The following is a 17,662-nucleotide window of genomic DNA, read 5'->3' as shown; positions in this document are numbered from 1 at the left end:
CGGGGCAAGATAAAAAACGACATGATCCAATGGTGGAGGATCGAACTCTCCACCTACAACTCTGAGATCTTGTATCATCCCGGGAAGCTAAACGAGCCTCCTGATGCCCTATCCCGCAGCACATGTGCCAAGGCACAAGTGCACCGCCTCCGAGCCCTCCACGAGGACCTCTGCCACCCGGGGGGGTAACTCGATTCTTCCACTTCATCAAGACCCGCAACCTGCCCTACTCCATCGAGGAGGTCAGGACAGCCACCAGGAATTGCCAAATCTGCGCGGAGTGCAAGCTGCACTTCTACAGGCCAGAGAAAGTGCACCTGATAAAAGCTTCCCGTCCCTTTGAACGCCTCAGTATGAATATCAAACTCCCCCCTCCCCTCCACCGAGCGCAACACGTACTTCCTGAACATGATTGACGAATACTCCCGGTTCCCATTCGCCATCCCCTGCCCCGACATGACCGCAACCACCATCATAAAAGCCCTCCATAGCATCTTTACGCTTTTCAGGTTCCCGCTTACATACATAGTGATAGGGGGTCCTCCTTTATGAGCGACGAACTGCGTCAATTCCTGCTCAGCAAGGGCTTTGCCTCGAGCAGGATGACCAGTTACAACCCCCGGGGAAACGGAAAGTAGAGAGGGAGAATGGAACGGTCTGGAAGACCGTCCTACTGGCCCTGTGGTCCAGGAATCTCCCAGTTTCCCGCTGGCAGGAAGTCCTCCCGGGTGCCCTCCACTCCATCCGGTCACTGCTCTGTACCACGACCAACCAAACACCTCACGAACGTCTCCTTGTCTTCCCCAGGAAGTCCTCCTCTGGGAGCTCGCTCCCGACCTGGCTGGCAGCTCCCGGACCCATCCTGCTCCAAAAACACGTGCGGGCGCACAAATCGGACCCATTGGTCGAGAGGGTCCATCTCCTCCACGCTAACCCTCAGTACGCTACGTGGTGTACCCCGACGTCCGACAGGATACGGTCTCCCTACGGGACCTGGCGCCCGCTGGATCCCCACACACACTCCCGCCATCAGTCCCACCCTCCTTCCCATCGGCGCACCCTACAGCCGCCCCCTTCCCAGGTGTATCGGTCCTTCCACCGGCCCCATCTAGGCCCTCCCGCCCACCGGCGCACCCCACAGCCGCCCCCTTCCCAGGTCAGTCGGTCCTTCCACCGGCCACGTCTAGGGGTGATGAAGCTGCCACAGAAGCCGAAACCACGCTCCCGGAGTCACAGATGCCCGAAGCTCCACCGGCATCACCACCAAAGCTACGACGATCGCAGAGGACGACCAGGGCCCCCGATCGACTAATTGCTTAATTTTGAAATGTACATTACTGTTGTAAATAGTTAAGATGTAATGAGGCAAATCGCTGTCCCGAGGTATTACGGTACATTCATAACTAACTTCTACCACTTTTACCACGTTGTAATACGAAGCCACCACCTCCGCCGGACTCCTTTTTAACAGGCGGTGAATGTGGTAGTCTTTGTTCGGAGGATTACAGTATCTGGTAATGCCGGAATAACATTGGTGGAGAATGTACTTGTTCCCGTTGGTTAAGCTTGTATGTTAGCTCCGCCCTGCAAGGCGGGGTATAAGAGCCTGTGCTGCCCCAGCAGCTTTCCTCTGTACCTGTGCTGCTGGGGGAAACATCTAGCGTATTAAAGCCATCAATTGTCTCCAATCTCGCTTCTGGGGTTATTGATCATGCATCAGCGGCTTGTCATCATGCTCCATCCCATGGACCAGACCCGATGTTACTGCCATCCCAGGACCCACACCCCGTAGTGTGGCAGGTATGTATCGCAGAGGGGGTTGCAGGACGGGTGGGAAGGGGGAGTGAGGGAGTGTGAGTTTGGGATGCAGTGTCCATGCCCCTGACCAGTTCCCCCCCCCCCCTTTCCAACCCCCCCCAGTCGGTAAACCTGGAAGCGATTGGAGCATCCCATGCGCATTGGCCCTGGCGCGCATGTCGTGCGGCCTCCCATGCCTGCCTGGGCTTCGGGTCCTGCCCACCCTCACCCACATCCTCCTCGTCGGACGAGGCCTGCCGTTTGCCCTCCCCCTCCAGCACATCACCCCTCTGCTGCGCGATGATGTGCAGTATGAAGCAGGCTATCATAATGCGGGTGGCCCTCTCAGCATTATACTGGAGGGCCCTTCCAGAGCGGTCCAGGCACTTGAACCGCATCTTCAGGAGGTCAAAGCACTGCTCAATCACGTCCCTGGTTGCTGTATGGGCGTCGTTGTAGCGGGTCTCCACGTCAGTCTGTGACCTCTGGATAGGCATCATCAGCCACGACTGCAACGGATAACCCCTGTCACCCAGGAGCCAGACCCCCAGCCGGGGAGCATCTCACGCATGTCTGGAATCATCGAGTATGCCAGGACAAAGGCATCGTACACACTGCCCAGGTATCGGACACAGACGTGTATGATGCGCAGCTGATGGTCACAAATCAGCTGCAGGTTCATCGAGTGGAACACCTTTTGGTTTGTGTAGAGCGGACTATTATCCGCAGGTGCCCTTAGAGGGTCATGCATCCCGTCGATCAACCGCTGGACCCAGGACATCCCGTCAATGGCAGTGAACCCTGCTGCCCGGGCATCCTGGTGGGCTCAGTCCACATCGAAATGGATGAATTGAGGTGCCTGGGCATAAAGGGCCTCCGAGTTGGCACGGATGCACATGTGCACTGAGGTCTCTGAGATCCTGGACCGATCCCCACTGGGTGTCTGGAAGGACCCCGTGGCATAAACGTTCAAGGCAACCGTCACCTTGATGGCTATCGGGAGCGGATATCCTCCCCCATACCCCCGCGGTGCCAGATGTGCCATCATCTGGCAGGTATGTTGCACTGTCTCGCTGCTCAGCTGGAGTCTTTTATGGCATGCCCGGTCTGGCAGGTCCTCGAAGGGCAGGCGGTATCGGTATACATGAAGCCCCATGCGGTGTCTCCTTGGCACCTCCTCCTCCTCGGCCTGTTGGGCAGCTGGCTCTGCCACCTGACCCTCTGCTGCCTGATCTGCTGCTACCCATTCTGCTGCTGCAGCTTCCTCCTCCTTGATCAGCTCCAGCTCGTACACCCGCAGGGCTGCAGTGACTAGCAGCAATGCCACCACTGCTGGTTGAATTCCAATATCCATTGTCTCCAGGGGGTGAAAGGCCAACATGCGCATGGTGCATATCCCCATGCCCAACCAGGTCACCAGGCTACATTGTGGGCCCAGGTGGCACTGCGGGCTCTGCCCCTGCATGTCCCCCCTCCCATCTCTGCACCCCTAGCCCCATTAGTGCTGGCCTCTGGCCCTGGTGCCCGCCACTGATGCCAGGGGTACCATTGGCTGGCACTGCCCCCACTAGGGGCCCCAAGGGACCACTGTGTGTGATGCTGGTTGGACAGGTGGTGGCCAGCTGGGAGAGGGGGGGGGGGGGTAGGGGGTGGGGTGCACGCATGAGTGTGTGGGGACACCTATAAGGTCGGTGTCACACTGTAGAACCAGCGGCCCGCGTTATGGGGTGCTTTGCAGCCCGAAGTAATGGTGCTCTGTGCCTGGGCACCTCCCCAGTCCCGTGGGGGGTCACCCCGGCCACTCGACCTGTTCCCCCCCCTCCCCCCAAGCCCTGGCAGGACCCTCCCACTCCAGCCAGCCCAGCCAGTGTCCGGTCCAGCAGTCTGCAGTCGCTCCTCTCTGTGTTCTACATTCTCTCTCTCTCTCCTTCATCAGCCATGACACCAATTTCACGTTTTTTAAAAGCACAAGTGAACCACAGTGTCGGGAACTTGGCCCATCAGAGGAGGAGAATCGCGGAGGCCCCAGAGAATACCCGGTCAGGCCCACTAATGATATGCAAACGGTGTTTACTGTACGTGCGACTTAGTAGGCATTGATGCCACGGTTGAGGTGACAGAGAATTGTGATGTCATGTCAAATCGGCGCCTGCCGCAATTTTGGCGTTGGAACTGATTCTCCGCCCATTTGCCTTTTGCGATTTTGGGGTCAGCAAACGGGGAATCCCGCCCATTGTCTTTCAGAATACACAGGTATTGAAACAACAGGTAGTTCTCATCATCAATATTTTAAAAAATATTTTTGTTGCCAGCGGGTTCAGCAGGAGAAAATATTCCTTTGTGTGAATGGTGTCAAAACACTGCAGAGTTAGATGCATACAAGATACATAATAAGACAAAGATAACAAATTGAGTTAACAGCCTCCAGTAAAAGATACCATTGCATGCTCATTGTATTATCAAGACTGTACCTTAGCTTACTGCTATGTCTCATGAAGTCATTAAGCTGTTCTTTAAGACTGCGTTCACAGTTTCACTGTATATAGCAAGTGTAGAAAATTCTCCTGCTATGTTTATGATGCCACTCACACATAGTAACCAGAGGGAATCTTCCCATTCACATAAAGCTGCCATGACCAGCTCTGGATTAACTCGTGACTGGAATTAGATTAACAATTTAAAAAAATTAAAATTGTTTTTATTGCATAGATGAAGTGACAGCAGTTTAATACTATAGACCAGAGATTAAAGGAACATTATTGACAGTAAATTTTGTCAGCAGTTTATGTTTTACTTTCATCCACATTTCTGCAAGTTGATTGCTGTGAAATTCAAACTAATGCAAAAGGGAGCATCTGGCGGCACGGTAGCAATCCGGCAGCATGGTAACACTGTTGCTTCGCAACGCTAGGGTCCCAGGTTCTATTCCCGACTTGGGTCACTGTCTGTTCGGAGTCAACACGTTCTCCCTGTGTCTGCGTGGGTTTCCCTCCGGGTGCTCCGGTTTCCTCCCACAAGTCCCAAAAGATGTGCTGTTAGGTAATTTGAACATTGTGAATTCTCCCTCTGTGCACCTGAATGTGGCGACTAGGGGCTTTTCACAGTAACTTCACTGCAGTGTTAATGTAGGCCTATGTGTGACAATAAAGATTATTATTATTAATTGTAAACCAGATAGTATTGAAATATTCTGAAGAAAGTGTAGGTTGTTTAGATTCCTTGCACTGATTTATTAGCCCTGTAAGGATGGAGGTAAATGAACCACATTGTCCCCTCTTGATCACTAGTGCGTGGCCTCTGTTCAAAATGTAAGTAGGTGGATCTCAGATGAAGCAAGGGTTCAAATCACCTGTGATACCTCTGAACACTTACAGATTCACACATGGGCAAAAACTTTGTTGGGGTGTGGTGAACCTCGATGACAGGTCAGAAAGTTAGGGGCAACCATGTCTCAGCTGTTTGAGGGAGTCCCAACCAAATTTGGTAGCCATCAGGCAGCTATCAATATGCTGTGGGGCTCCCTTCCCCTAAAGAGACAAGATACCACCCAATCACACTCATGTAGCTCAACTGGCTGCTGGGTGAAAAGGCCACCATCACCTTCCCCATCACTGGCAAAATATCATGTTAACAGGGCCGCCACAGGCACGACACTCCTGGGCTCACTCATAATTCTTTGTTCCTCCTGCTTCCTATTCCACTCCTGCAGGCCCCATAAAACTACGCCCATGATTACTAAGATTAGAGCTTGTCAGTGCTTTGCCTCTTGTTTAGTGCACTCTTTGGATGGACACAGCCGAGATCAGTTGTTTACCATATGGGAACTCACATCCTATCTCATCACCATAGAGTTTCAGTGAACTACACCAACATGTCACCCTGAAATTGACATCAACTCTCAGTCTATTAACATAAGGATAAATTGCATGTTGTCATGTGTGCTCTCGGAGCAGAATCCCATCCCTTAGAGTGCACATTGAAGAATCACAGTGGCTCTCTCCATGACTTTGCATCAATGAACATAAAATTGTAGCTATTATATCTGCAATTTTCTGATCGGCACTCTCAGAAATGAACAAGATGTCCTGGGGAATGTGCCTTTGATTTCCCCATGTACACTCTTTGTGGTAGGTCATATCATAAAAGCACTCCTACAAATTATATTACAATATATTACAGTGGGAAGTGTTCCAATAATTTTTTTTACTTCATTGTAGTTTTATTAGAATTTAGGAGTATAATACACCCATGGGAACAAACTTTTTCAGATCTCCAGAACAATCTCACATCTCAAATATTAAAATGAAGGGATTATCAGTCTTTGTTGTCAATACGGGTAACTCTGCATCTGCTTAGTTTGTGTTAATAATGTAATATTCCTCTTTCTCAGCAAGCCTCCAAGGCAGTTGTTACCGACAGCTAAGATAAATCATAATCTGTACCAGTTACAATCACAATACTGCACACAATATACACCAGATTCTTTATTTCCTTCACAGTGGATGTCTTGTAACACAATGGGTAATGCCCGGTCTCTGAGCCGGAAGCTCTGGGTTCCAGTCTCACTTCAGGGCTTGATCCCTGCACAAGGAATGCAGGACACAGTTCAAACAGGTTGTTTAATCAACCTGCCAATGCTTCTTCACCACTGTTCCCCACAGTGGCAAAAACTGGCAGAGATTTAAAAAGCGCAGGAGCTGAGAGTCGGAGCGGAGATTTAAAAAGAGTGGGAGCTGAGAGTCGGAGCGGAGATTTAAAAAGAGCAGGAGCTGCGAGTCGGAGCGGAGATTTAAAAAGCGCAGGAGCTGCGAGTCGGAGCGGAGATTTAAAAAGAGCAGGAGCTGCAAGTCGGGGCGGAGATTTAAAAAGCGCGGGAGCTGCGAGTCGGGGTGGAGATTTAAAAAGCGCGGGAGCTGCGAGTCGGAGCGGAGATTTAAAAAGAGCGGGAGCTGCGAGTCGGAGCGGAGATTTAAAAAGAGCAGGAGCTGCGAGTCGGAGCGGAGATTTACAAAGCGCGGGAGCTGCGAGTCGGAGCGGAGATTTAAAAAGATCGCGGCCTAGTTTCGGGAGCCGTTCGGAGAAGGAGGAGCAGTCTCTGTCAGGGAGAGAACCTGAGAACATCTGAGACCCTCAGAAGGTAAGAAGGTAAGCAAGTGATTTTTACTCATTTTTACTTTTATTACCTTTTCAAATTGTGTGTGTGTGGGGGGGGGGGGGGGGAAACTGAAGTGACATCACAGAAAAGCTGTGACCTGAGTGGCTGGTTGGGAATCTACACTAAATTAAAAAAATTAAGCATTGGTAACTAATTGAACATAATGACTTAATTATAATTTAGAGGCATATCTAAGCCAGAGATCGGAGAGTACTATATTTAGCTTTCATATTTATAGTAGAAATCTAGTGCTAGGAAACAGATAGATAACAGTAACTTAAAAAAAAATTTTTTTTAAACTTTTAATTTTAATTTACTAATGAATTGACGCAATGTCAGTTAGAGGGGTGCAGTGCTCTGACTGTGAGATGTGGCAGGTTCGAGAGGCTTCCAGCGTCCCGGGTGGCTTCATCTGCAGAAAGTGCACCCAACTGGAGCTCCTCACAGACCGCATGGTTCGGTTGGAGCAGCAATTGGATGCACTTAGGAGCATGCAGGTGGCGGAAAGCATCATAGATCGCAGTTATATAAATGGGTTCACACCCAAGGTGCAGAGAAATGGATGACCACCAGAAAGGGCAGGCAGTCAGTGCAGGATTCCCCTGTGGTTGTCCCCCTCTCGAACAGATATACCCCTTTGGATACTGTCGGGGGAGATAGCCTATCAGGGGAAAACAGCAGCAGCCAGAGCAGTGGCACCACGGCTGGCTCTGATGTTCAGAAGGGAGGGTCAAAGCACAGAAGAGCAATAGTAATAGGGGACTCTATAGTCAGGGGCACAGATAGGCGCTTCTGTGGATGTGAAAAAGACTCCAGGATGGTATGTTGCCTCCCTGGTGCCAGGGTCCAGGATGTCTCCGAACGGGTAGAGGGTATCCTGAAGGGGGAGGGCAAACAGGCAGAGGTCGTTGTACATATTGGTACTAACGACATAGGCAGGAAGGGGCATGAGGTCCTGCAGGTGGAGTTCAGGGAGCTAGGCAGAAAGTTAAAAGACAGGACCTCTAGGGTTGTAATCTCGGGATTACTCCCTGTGCCACGTGCCAGTGAGGCTAGAAATAGGAAGATAGAGCAGCTAAACACGTGGCTAAACAGCTGGTGTAGGAGCGAGGGTTTCCGTTATCTGGACCACTGGGAGCTCTTCCGGGGCAGGTGTGACCTATATAAGGACGGGTTGCATCTAGACTGGAGAGGCATAAATATCCTGGCCGCGTGGTTTGCTAGTGTCACACGGGAGGGTTTAAACTAGTATGGCAGGGGGGTGGGCACGGGAGCAATAGGTCAGAAGGTGAGAGCATTGAGGGAGAACTAGGGAATAGGGACAGTGTGGCTCTGAGGCAGAGCAGACAGGGAGAAGTTGCTGAGCACAACGGGTCTGGTGGCCTGAAGTGCATATGTTTTAATGCAAGAAGTTTTACGGGTAAGGCAGATGAACTTAGAGCTTGGATTAGTGCTTGGAACTATGATGCTGTTGCCATTACAGAGACCTGGTTGAGGGAAGGGCAGGATTGGCAGCTAAACGTTCCAGGATTTAGATGTTTGAGGCGGGATAGAGGGGGATGTCAAAGGAGTGGCGGAGTTGCGCTACTGGTTAGGGAGGATACCACAGCTGTACCACGGGATGACATGTCAGAGGGCAGTGAGGCTATATGGGTGGAGATCAGGAATAAGAAGGGTGCAGTCACAATGTTGGGGGTTTACTACAGGCCTCCCAACAGCCAGCGGGAGATAGAGGAGCAGATAGGTAGACAGATTTTGGAAAAGAGTAAAAACAACAGGGTTGTGGTGATAGGAGACTTCAACTTCCCCAATATTGACTGGGACTCACTTAGTGCCAGGGGCTTAGACGGGGCAGAGTTTGTAAGGAGCATCCAGGAGGGCTTCTTAAAACAATATGTAGACAGTCCAACTAGGGAAGGGGCGGTACTGGACCTGGTATTGGGGAATGAGCCCGGCCAGGTGGTAGATGTTTCCATAGGGGAGCATTTCGGGAACAGTGACCACAATTCAGTAAGTTTTAAAGTGCTGGTGGACAAGGATAAGAGTGGTCCTAGGATGAATGTGCTAAATTGGGGGAAGGCTAATTATAACAATATTAGGCAGGAACTGAAGAACCTAGATTGGGGGCGGATGTTTGAGGGCAAATCAACATCTGACATGTGGGAGGCTTTCAAGTGTCAGTTGAAAGGAATTCAGGACCGGCATGTTCCTGTGAGGAAGAAGGATAAATACGGCAATTTTCGGGAACCTTGGATAATGAGAGATATTGTAGGCCTCATCAAAAATAAAAAGGAGGCATTTGTCAGGGCTAAAAGGCTGGGAACAGACGAAGCCTGTGTGTAATATAAGGAAAGTAGGAAGGAACTTAAGCAAGGAGTCAGGAGGACTAGAAGGGGTCACGAAAAGTCATTGGCAAATAGGGTTAAGGAAAATCCCAAGGCTTTTTACACGTACATAAAAAGCAAGAGGGTAGCCAGGGAAAGGATTGGCCCACTGAAGGATAGGCAGGGGAATCTATGTGCGGAGCCAGAGGAAATGGGCGAGGTACTAAATGAATACTTTGGATCAGCATTCACCAAAGAGAAGGAATTGGTAGATGTTGAGTCTGGAGAAGGGTGTGTAGATTACATAGAACATACAGTGCAGAAGGAGGCCATTCGGCCCATCGAGTCTGCACCGACCCACATTAATCCCTCACTTCCACCTTATCCCCGCAACCCAATAACCCCTCCCAACCTTTATGGACACTACGGGTAATTTAGCATGGCCAATCCACCTAACCTGCACGTCTTTGGACTGTGGGAGGAAACCGGAGCACCCGGAGGAAACCCACGCGGACACGGGGAGAACGTGCAAACTCCGCACAGACAGTGACCCAGCGGGGAATCGAACCTGGGACCCTGGCGCTGTGAAGCCACAGTGATAATCACTTGTGCTACCGTGCTGCCCCAATAGATAGCCTGGGTCACATTGAGATCCAAAAAGATGAGGTGTTGGGCGTCTTCAAAAGTATTAAGGTAGATAAGTCCCCAGGATACTGAAGGAGGCTGGAGAGGAAATTGCTGAGGCCTTGACAGAAATCTTTGGATCCTCACTGCCTTCAGGTAATGTCCCGGAGGACTGGAGAATAGCCAATGTTGTTCCTTTGTTTAAGAAGGGTAGCAAGGATAATCCAGGGAACTACAGGCTGGTGAGCCTTACTTCAGTGGTAGGGAAATCACTGGAGAGAATTCTTCGAGACAGGATCTACTCCCATTTGGAAGCAAATGGACGTATTAGTGAGAGGCAGCATGGTTTTGTGAAGGGGAGGTCGTGTCTCACTAACTTGTTAGAGTCTTTCGAGGAGGTCACAAAGATGATTGATGCAGGTAGGGCAGTGGATGTTGTCTATATGGACTTCAGTAAGGCCTTTGACAAGGTCCCTCATGGTAGACTAGTACAAAAGGTGAAGTCACACGGGATCAGGGGTGAGCTGGCAAGGTGGATACAGAACTGGCTAGGTCATAGAAGGCAGAGAGTAGCACTGGAAGGATGCTTTTCTAATTGGAGGGCTGTGACCAGTGGTGTTCCGCAGGGATCAGTGCTGGGACCTTTGCTGTTTGTAGTATATATAAATGATTTGGAGGAAAATGTAACTGGTCTGATTAGTAAGTTTGCAGACGACACAAAGGTTGGTGGAATTGCGGATAGCGATGAGGACTGTCAGAGGATACAGCAGGATTTAGATTGTTTGGAGACTTGGGTGGAGAGATGACAGATGGAGTTTAATCCGGACAAATGTGAGGTAATGCATTTTGGAAGGTCTAATGCAGGTAGGGAATATACAGTGAATGGTAGAACCCTCAAGAGTATTGAAAGTCAGAGAGATCTAGGAGTACAGGTCCACAGGTCACTGAAAGGGGCAACACAGGTGGAGAAGGTAGTCAAGAAGGCATATGGCATGTTTGCCTTCATTGGCCGGGGCATTGAGTATAAGAATTGGCAAGTCATGTTGCAGCTGTATAGAACCTTAGTTAGGCCACACTTGGAGTATAGTGTTCAATTCTGGTCACCACACTACCAGAAGGATGTGGAGGCTTTAGAGAGGGTGCAGAAGAATTTTACCAGAATGTTGGCTGGTATGGAGGGCATTAGCTATGAAGAGCGGTTGAATAAACTCGGTTTGTTCTCACTGGAACGACGGAGGTTTAGGGGCGACCTGAAAGAGGTCTACAAAATTATGAGGGGCATAGACAGAGTGGATTGTCAGAGGCTTTTCCCCAGGGTAGAGGGGTCAATTACTAGGGGGCATAGGTTTAAGGTGAGAGGGGCAAGGTTTAGAGTAGATGTACGAGGCAAGTTTTTTACACAGAGGGTAGTGGATGCCTGGAACTCGCTACCGGAGGAGGTGGTGGAAGCAGGGACGATAGTGACATTTAAGGGGCATCTTGACAAATACATGAATAGGATGGGAATAGAGGAATACGGACTCAGGAGGTGTAGAAGATTGTAGTTTAGTCGGGCAGCATGGTCGGCACGGGCTTGGAGGGCCGAAGGGCCTGTTCCTGTGCTGTACATTTCTTTGTTCATTGTGTGAATGTAATAAATTTTCCTCCGCAATACTCGTAAGTAATTGTCAGGGTGGAGTTGGTCAGGTACGTGAAATGGATTTATAGTGAACAAGCAGCCAACTTTTCACCAGGTCAGTTTTACATTTTCCTATGACTTGAGGGGAAAAAAATTATAATTTCTAACCAAGTAAAAGTGCCAGTGAGATAAGAAAAGGAGTCTCCAAAAAGAGTTTGAGCTAGCACTCAGTCAATTTGAGTGGAACGAAGTCTGGGAACGGTGAATAGTCAGCTGCCAGTTAAGCTCTTCTTTCTGGTTACACTCACGGTTTCACTGGGTATAACAAGTGTAGAACATTCTCCTGTTCTGATTATGATGCCACTCACACATAGTGACCGGAGGGAATTTTTTACCAGCTCCTCTCTTCCCACTCAGATAAAGCTGCCATGACCAACCCAAATTAACTCATGACTGGAATTAGATTAACAAAAAATATTATTAACATTTTTAAAATTCTTATGGCATAGATGAAGTGGCAGCAGTTTAATACTATGAGCTAGATATTGGAGGAGCATTATTTGCATCAGAACTTGATAAGTTACTTTAAACCACATTGCTGCAAGTTGATTAATCTAAGATTTGAATTAATGCAAGGGGCACCATAATGGTAAATCACATTGGTGTTGAAAAGAAAGTGTTTTGTTCATTGAGATTCCTTGCATTCATTCACCCTGGATGAGATGGAGAAAATCAGCCTTGTTGCCCCCTCTTGATCACTACTGAGTGACCTCTGTTAGAAATGTAAGTGTGTGGATCAGTGGGTGGCACGGTGGTTAGCATTGGTGCCTCACAATGCCAGGGACCCACGTTTGATTCTGACCTTGGGTGATTGCCTGTGTGCAGTTTGCCCATTCTTCCGTGCCTGCGTGTGTTTCCTCCGGTGCTCTTGATTCCTCCCACAGTCCAAAAATGTGCAGGTTAGGTGGATTGACCATGCTAAAATTACCCCCTAATGTCCAAAGGCTAGGTGGGGTTTCGGGGATAGGGTGAGGAATTGGGTCTCGGTAAGGAGCTCTTTCAGAGGGTCGGTGCAGACTCGATGGGCCGTATTGCTCCTTCTGCACTGTAGGGGTCCTATGATCCCAGATGAAACAAGGGTTCAAAGCAACTGTGATAACCTTGCATGGCTGGCATCGATGAAGTTCAACCATTTCTGACAATGCAGTACTTCCAAGTGTTTGCTTGGCATATCTTCAAATCCCTGCAAGGAGAGAGTTGCATCTACAGCCGTTTGATTTAGAAGAGAGACTGCTGCCAAGTGTGTCAAATCAACATTCTCGAAACTCAGCAATTCCGCTTATTAACTGAACAGGATGCATTGTTAAAAGCACCGACATACAGAGTTCTCTTCATTTTTATACTTTTAACAAAAGGAATAACAGAAATTCTAAAGGAGATGACTCCTTTGTTGACTTTACAATTATTGTCTGTTTAAAGAATATGTGCCCTACTATTCTCCATTGTTAACTATTGCTACTGACTACCAGATACAACATTTAGAGGTAGAAAAGAAAGAGAGATTGAGATTGTTTCTGCAGCTACCTTTTATTATTCGCAATGATTGTCAAACAGAAAGAAGTATATCGATGAATTACCTGCTTTTATTTCTCAAGATCTTTCACAATTTGAGATCCAAAATAAATAATGGCTAACTCTAGTTTGAAATCCATGAATGGAACCAATCAAATGAAAGAGCTGAGAGGAATTTAGAAACATTGACTGCATTGATTTTTATCTCAAACTTTTAAAATTAATCAAATTTTGCCAACGTATTTACTTGAACCACATACACAGTATGAACTACACATAGGCTAAGTCTGTAAATGATAACTTTTCCCCAGATAATATGCAACAATTGCATTATATTGTAGTGCAAACACTGAAATCAAAAAGGAAACAACAAAATCTTTTAAAACATTCAAGTAATTATCACCTCACATTTCCAGATATAACCGGAAAATGAACAAAATAATGTCAGAAATAGACACAACTCAACATATGCGCAAATATACACACTTAATACCTGCAATTTAGCTCTGTGGATCAACAAAGAGTGTTTTGAGAAACATATACAAACTAGTGGATTCTGTGTGCAACAAGTCAATAAAGGCTTGCATTTATGTAGCGTCTTTCACATCCTCAGGATGACCCAATTTGCTTGACTGCCAATTAAGTACTTTTGAAGTATAGTTACTGTTGTAATGTGAAAAATGTGACAATCAATTTGTACACAGCAAGGTTGCATGAACAGCAAGAGATGGTGACCAGATAATCAATTTCTGTGCCGTTGAATCAATTATTAATATCAGAAATCACTCCTGTGCTTCACTTCAAAGTAACATCATGGAATCTTTTATGTTAACCAGAGAGGGCCTTAATTTAACGCCTCATCAGAGGGATTATGCCTCGAATGCTCATTATGTACTGGACCAGAATGTCAGCCTAGATTGTTACCTAAAGGTCTCTGGGGTGGGATTTGAACGCACACTTTCTGTCTCAAAAGGCAAACATCCTACTCATTGAACCACCACTAATGTTTTACAGCTGGTAAAATGTCCATTTATATTATCACAACTAATTGATTTCCCATATGATGAAACGCAGAAGTTAAAAGTAAATATAATAGATGATGTATATTGTAGTGCATATTTTTAAATCTTTCATTTTCCTTTGCTTGCCTACCTAATCTCCATACCTCTATTAATCACATAGTAAGAGGGAAACATTAACAACTCCCATCTCAGACTTCATATTCTGTTCTGTCCATGATCACATTGCATGAATTATTGAAAGATAATTTGTTGCCCAATAAGATTAGTTTGATTTCAAATGAGTAACTCCTCCATTAACCAGCCCAGTTAGGGTTCAGCTTTGAGCCTATGGTCATGCTCTCACATCTAAATTGGAGGGTGATGTTCTTAAGCTCCTCTATGGAGATTTGCAGCAGATATTCTGGGCTGGCACTTCAGTGAGTACTGTCAAAGGCACGGCCTTCTTGATGAAGCACTAGACCCCCGGCCTGGTTAACTCTGTCAGGTGCATGCTCAGATCCCATGGCTACTCCTTGAAGAATGGCAGAGGATGCCTCGCTAACCTTTGTCTGTCACACAACAGCTAAATCATATGACCTTGTCATTTATTTACGAGGGTTGGGATGTTGCTGTGCACAATCTAGCTCTGATTTACAGCAGTTATTACCCTTCCAAAACATACTGTAAAGGATTTTGGAAAGTTCCAAGTCCTCTTGATAGAATTATGTTAGCTGTTTGTACAATAGCACAATAAAAAGCAATTTCTACCTTAGCGTGCCATTTAACATCCAACCGATACTTTCATTTTTAGGTGTATCATAGTTCTGTTTAGGATTGGTAATACGTTAAGTGTGGAGGTTAGTTTATGATGGCCATGAGCGTGTCTTTAAGCTAAATATCATTCAAATTCAAGTCACAGTGGGTGAAAGTACAGCACAAAATAAGAATTAACCTATGTCTCCTACTGGAGCATGTTTTGTGCTCACATCAAATGCTGCTCTTCGTTCATTAGCTCCATATCAACTCATTTTAACTGTGTAGTTCTATGTTATTATTTCTGAACTATGTACACATCTTTCAGCTAATTCATAGTAGGGGCTCTGCTGCTTTTTGTCCTCACAGCAATTGTGTTTTGTTCAGATGGAGATACTTTGATGTGATAAAGCTGTCTATTGAATACTCCAAGGTGTCAACGGCACTGAGTGTGCAGCGCTGTGATTACAATGTTCGAGGTGAGGAACTGTGACATTTGAGAAATTGGCTTTCATCACAGTCCCTCCACTTGACAATCATCGAGCAGCGGTCCACCTTTGCAAAGGGTAATTGGGGACCGTGACTTACTGGGGCGAGGTCTACACTGCCCAGCTCCCCTGCTTTAACCATGCATAAAGTTAGAAACAAAACGAAATGGCATTTTTGGATCAACATCAAGCTGTTCTTAGAAGGAGTACAGTTCCGATTCGGTGTGCAGTTAATATCCCGGGCTTCTTGCCCAGACACGAGAATGCATTCCGTCACCCACTTGGCGTAGTAACCTTGGTCAACAGAGCGGGGACTGCATTTCGCTCGACAAGTGACAAGCATTCAGAGACGATGCAATTCACAGCGAAGCAGATATCCACTGGCGTGGCCTTGACACTGGAGAGTCGCACAAACGATGTTGAGAGCTCAAATGAAATGTGCTGTGCGGGAGCTCTGGGTCAACTCCTTGGGGGTGGGGGGCAGGAACAACAAGGTTGTCGGCGCTGCCCACATTGACAAAAAAAGCGAAATACTCACGGGTGCTGGAAATCTGAATGTTGTGTTTTTTTAAAAGGTAAAATGCTGGTGAAAAAAAAGCTTAGCAGGCCTGGCAGCATGTGGGGAGAGAGAAACAGGTATGGGATCTAAATGATGCTTCATCCGATCAGTTAGATCCCAAACACGTTTCACTTCGATCCGGATGAGCTGTCTGCCTCTCTTCACACTCTCCATGCTGCTGGGTTGGTCTGTTTTAATTGCAGCCACATTAATGGTTGACACTGGGAATATACTGTTCATTATTGATCACTAACCACACCACAACTTGTAACAATGCTGATGAACGCGACCATAATGGATTCATTTTTTTGTAGTAAAATATATGTAACCTGTTTTTTCTTTCAGTTTTTCTTTAGAAATAGAGTCAGGAGGTATTGGGCTAACCCTGGGGATGTGTTCACAACACGGTTGTTCTGGAGGTGCAGGTCCCGTTCCTGTACACGGGGTCCGAGGCAATGTTTTCGGGCTGGAATTCCAGCGGCTTGCACACCTTGCTCCTGGGGGAGGGGGCGCAGTAATCCACCGGCTCCTCGGTGCCGTCCTCCAGCCAGCGGAAGCAGAGGATGCGCTGGAAGGAGCGCCTGAAGTTGTCGGAGAGGAAGCCGTAGAGGATGGGGTTGGCGCAGCTGTTGGCGTAGCTGAGGATGAGGCAGAGGTGGGTGAGGGTGGTGTCGAGGCGGGCCAGGAAGACGCCGGCCAGCTGCACGGCGTAGAAGGGCATCCAGCAGAGGACGAACACGGCCACCACCATCAGCACCATGCGCGTCAGCTTGCGCTCGGAGCGGCGCCGCTGCTGCCAGCCGGCCCGCAGCGCCACCCCGCGCAGCTTGAGGATGATGAGCACGTAGCAGAGGCAGATGGCGCACACGGGCAGCAGGAAGCCCAGCAGGAAGGTGTAGAGGACGAAGGCCACCGACCACGAGGGCCGCGGCCACAGGAAGTTGCAGACCAGGCCGCCGCCCCGGGCCGGCGTCGTGCCGGCGAACACGATGATGGGCAGGATGACCAGCAGCGAGAGCAGCCACACGCACACGTTGATGGCCTTGGCCACGGTGGGCCGCCGGTAGCGGGCCGCCTTGATGGGGTGCACCACCGCCACGTAGCGGTCGACGCTCAGCACGGTCAGGCAGAAGACGCTGGTGAACTGGTTGATGCCGTCCACGCTCAGCACGGTGCGGCACATGAGCGAGCCGAAGGGCCAGCGCTGCAGCGCGGCGGCCGCCGACAGGAAGGGCACGCTCAGCATGAACAGCTCGTCGGCGATCGCCAGGTTCAGGATGTAGATGTTGGTCGCGGTCTTCATCTTGGCGTAGCGCAGGATGACGAAGATGACCATGGAGTTGCCCACCAGCCCCACTAGGCACACCACGGCGTAGATGGACTGGATCACCACCATCCTGGCCTCCACCACCACCTCCCCCTCCTCCAGCAGCCCTCCCGGCGAGCAGTTGAAGGAGGGCGCGGCCGTCACCGCATCCGACTGGTTCCACAAGCTGCCCCAGGTTGTCGGACCCCCCCCGGCTGCAGACAGCGGCAGGGTCCGTGCACTCATCCCCCCTACCCCTCCCGGCCAAATGTTCCACCTCCCCTAGATCCGCAAAAGAAATAAGACTTCAAGGAAGATTGCCCCCTTTTTCTGTTGCACCCTTCCTCCCACCTGTTAAGCCCTGTGCCCACTTCCCCCCCTCTATAAAGCAGCCGGCAGAGAGAGTGAAGAGAGGCACCACTGACAGCTGTGTGTGTATGAGTGCAGTGCGGCTGCTGGGCTCCA

At 48.8% G+C, this 17,662-nt stretch overlaps 1 protein-coding gene across 1 annotated transcript; it reads right to left on the bottom strand.

Moving 5' to 3' along the window:
- Positions 1-13,086: 13,086 nt before the first annotated feature.
- LOC140421266 (somatostatin receptor type 1-like) lies at positions 13,087-17,354 on the bottom strand. The gene has a single exon (XM_072505855.1). The coding sequence runs from the start codon at positions 17,285-17,287 to the stop codon at positions 16,289-16,291; it is 999 nt and encodes a 332-aa protein (XP_072361956.1). The 5' UTR covers positions 17,288-17,354; the 3' UTR covers positions 13,087-16,288.
- Between the last annotated feature and the right edge of the window lie 308 nt (positions 17,355-17,662).

The sequence above is a fragment of the Scyliorhinus torazame genome, chromosome 1, assembly GCF_047496885.1.
Source record: "Scyliorhinus torazame isolate Kashiwa2021f chromosome 1, sScyTor2.1, whole genome shotgun sequence".
Classification (NCBI taxonomy): Eukaryota; Metazoa; Chordata; class Chondrichthyes; order Carcharhiniformes; family Scyliorhinidae; genus Scyliorhinus; species Scyliorhinus torazame.
This window is presented reverse-complemented; position numbering and strand designations above follow the sequence as displayed.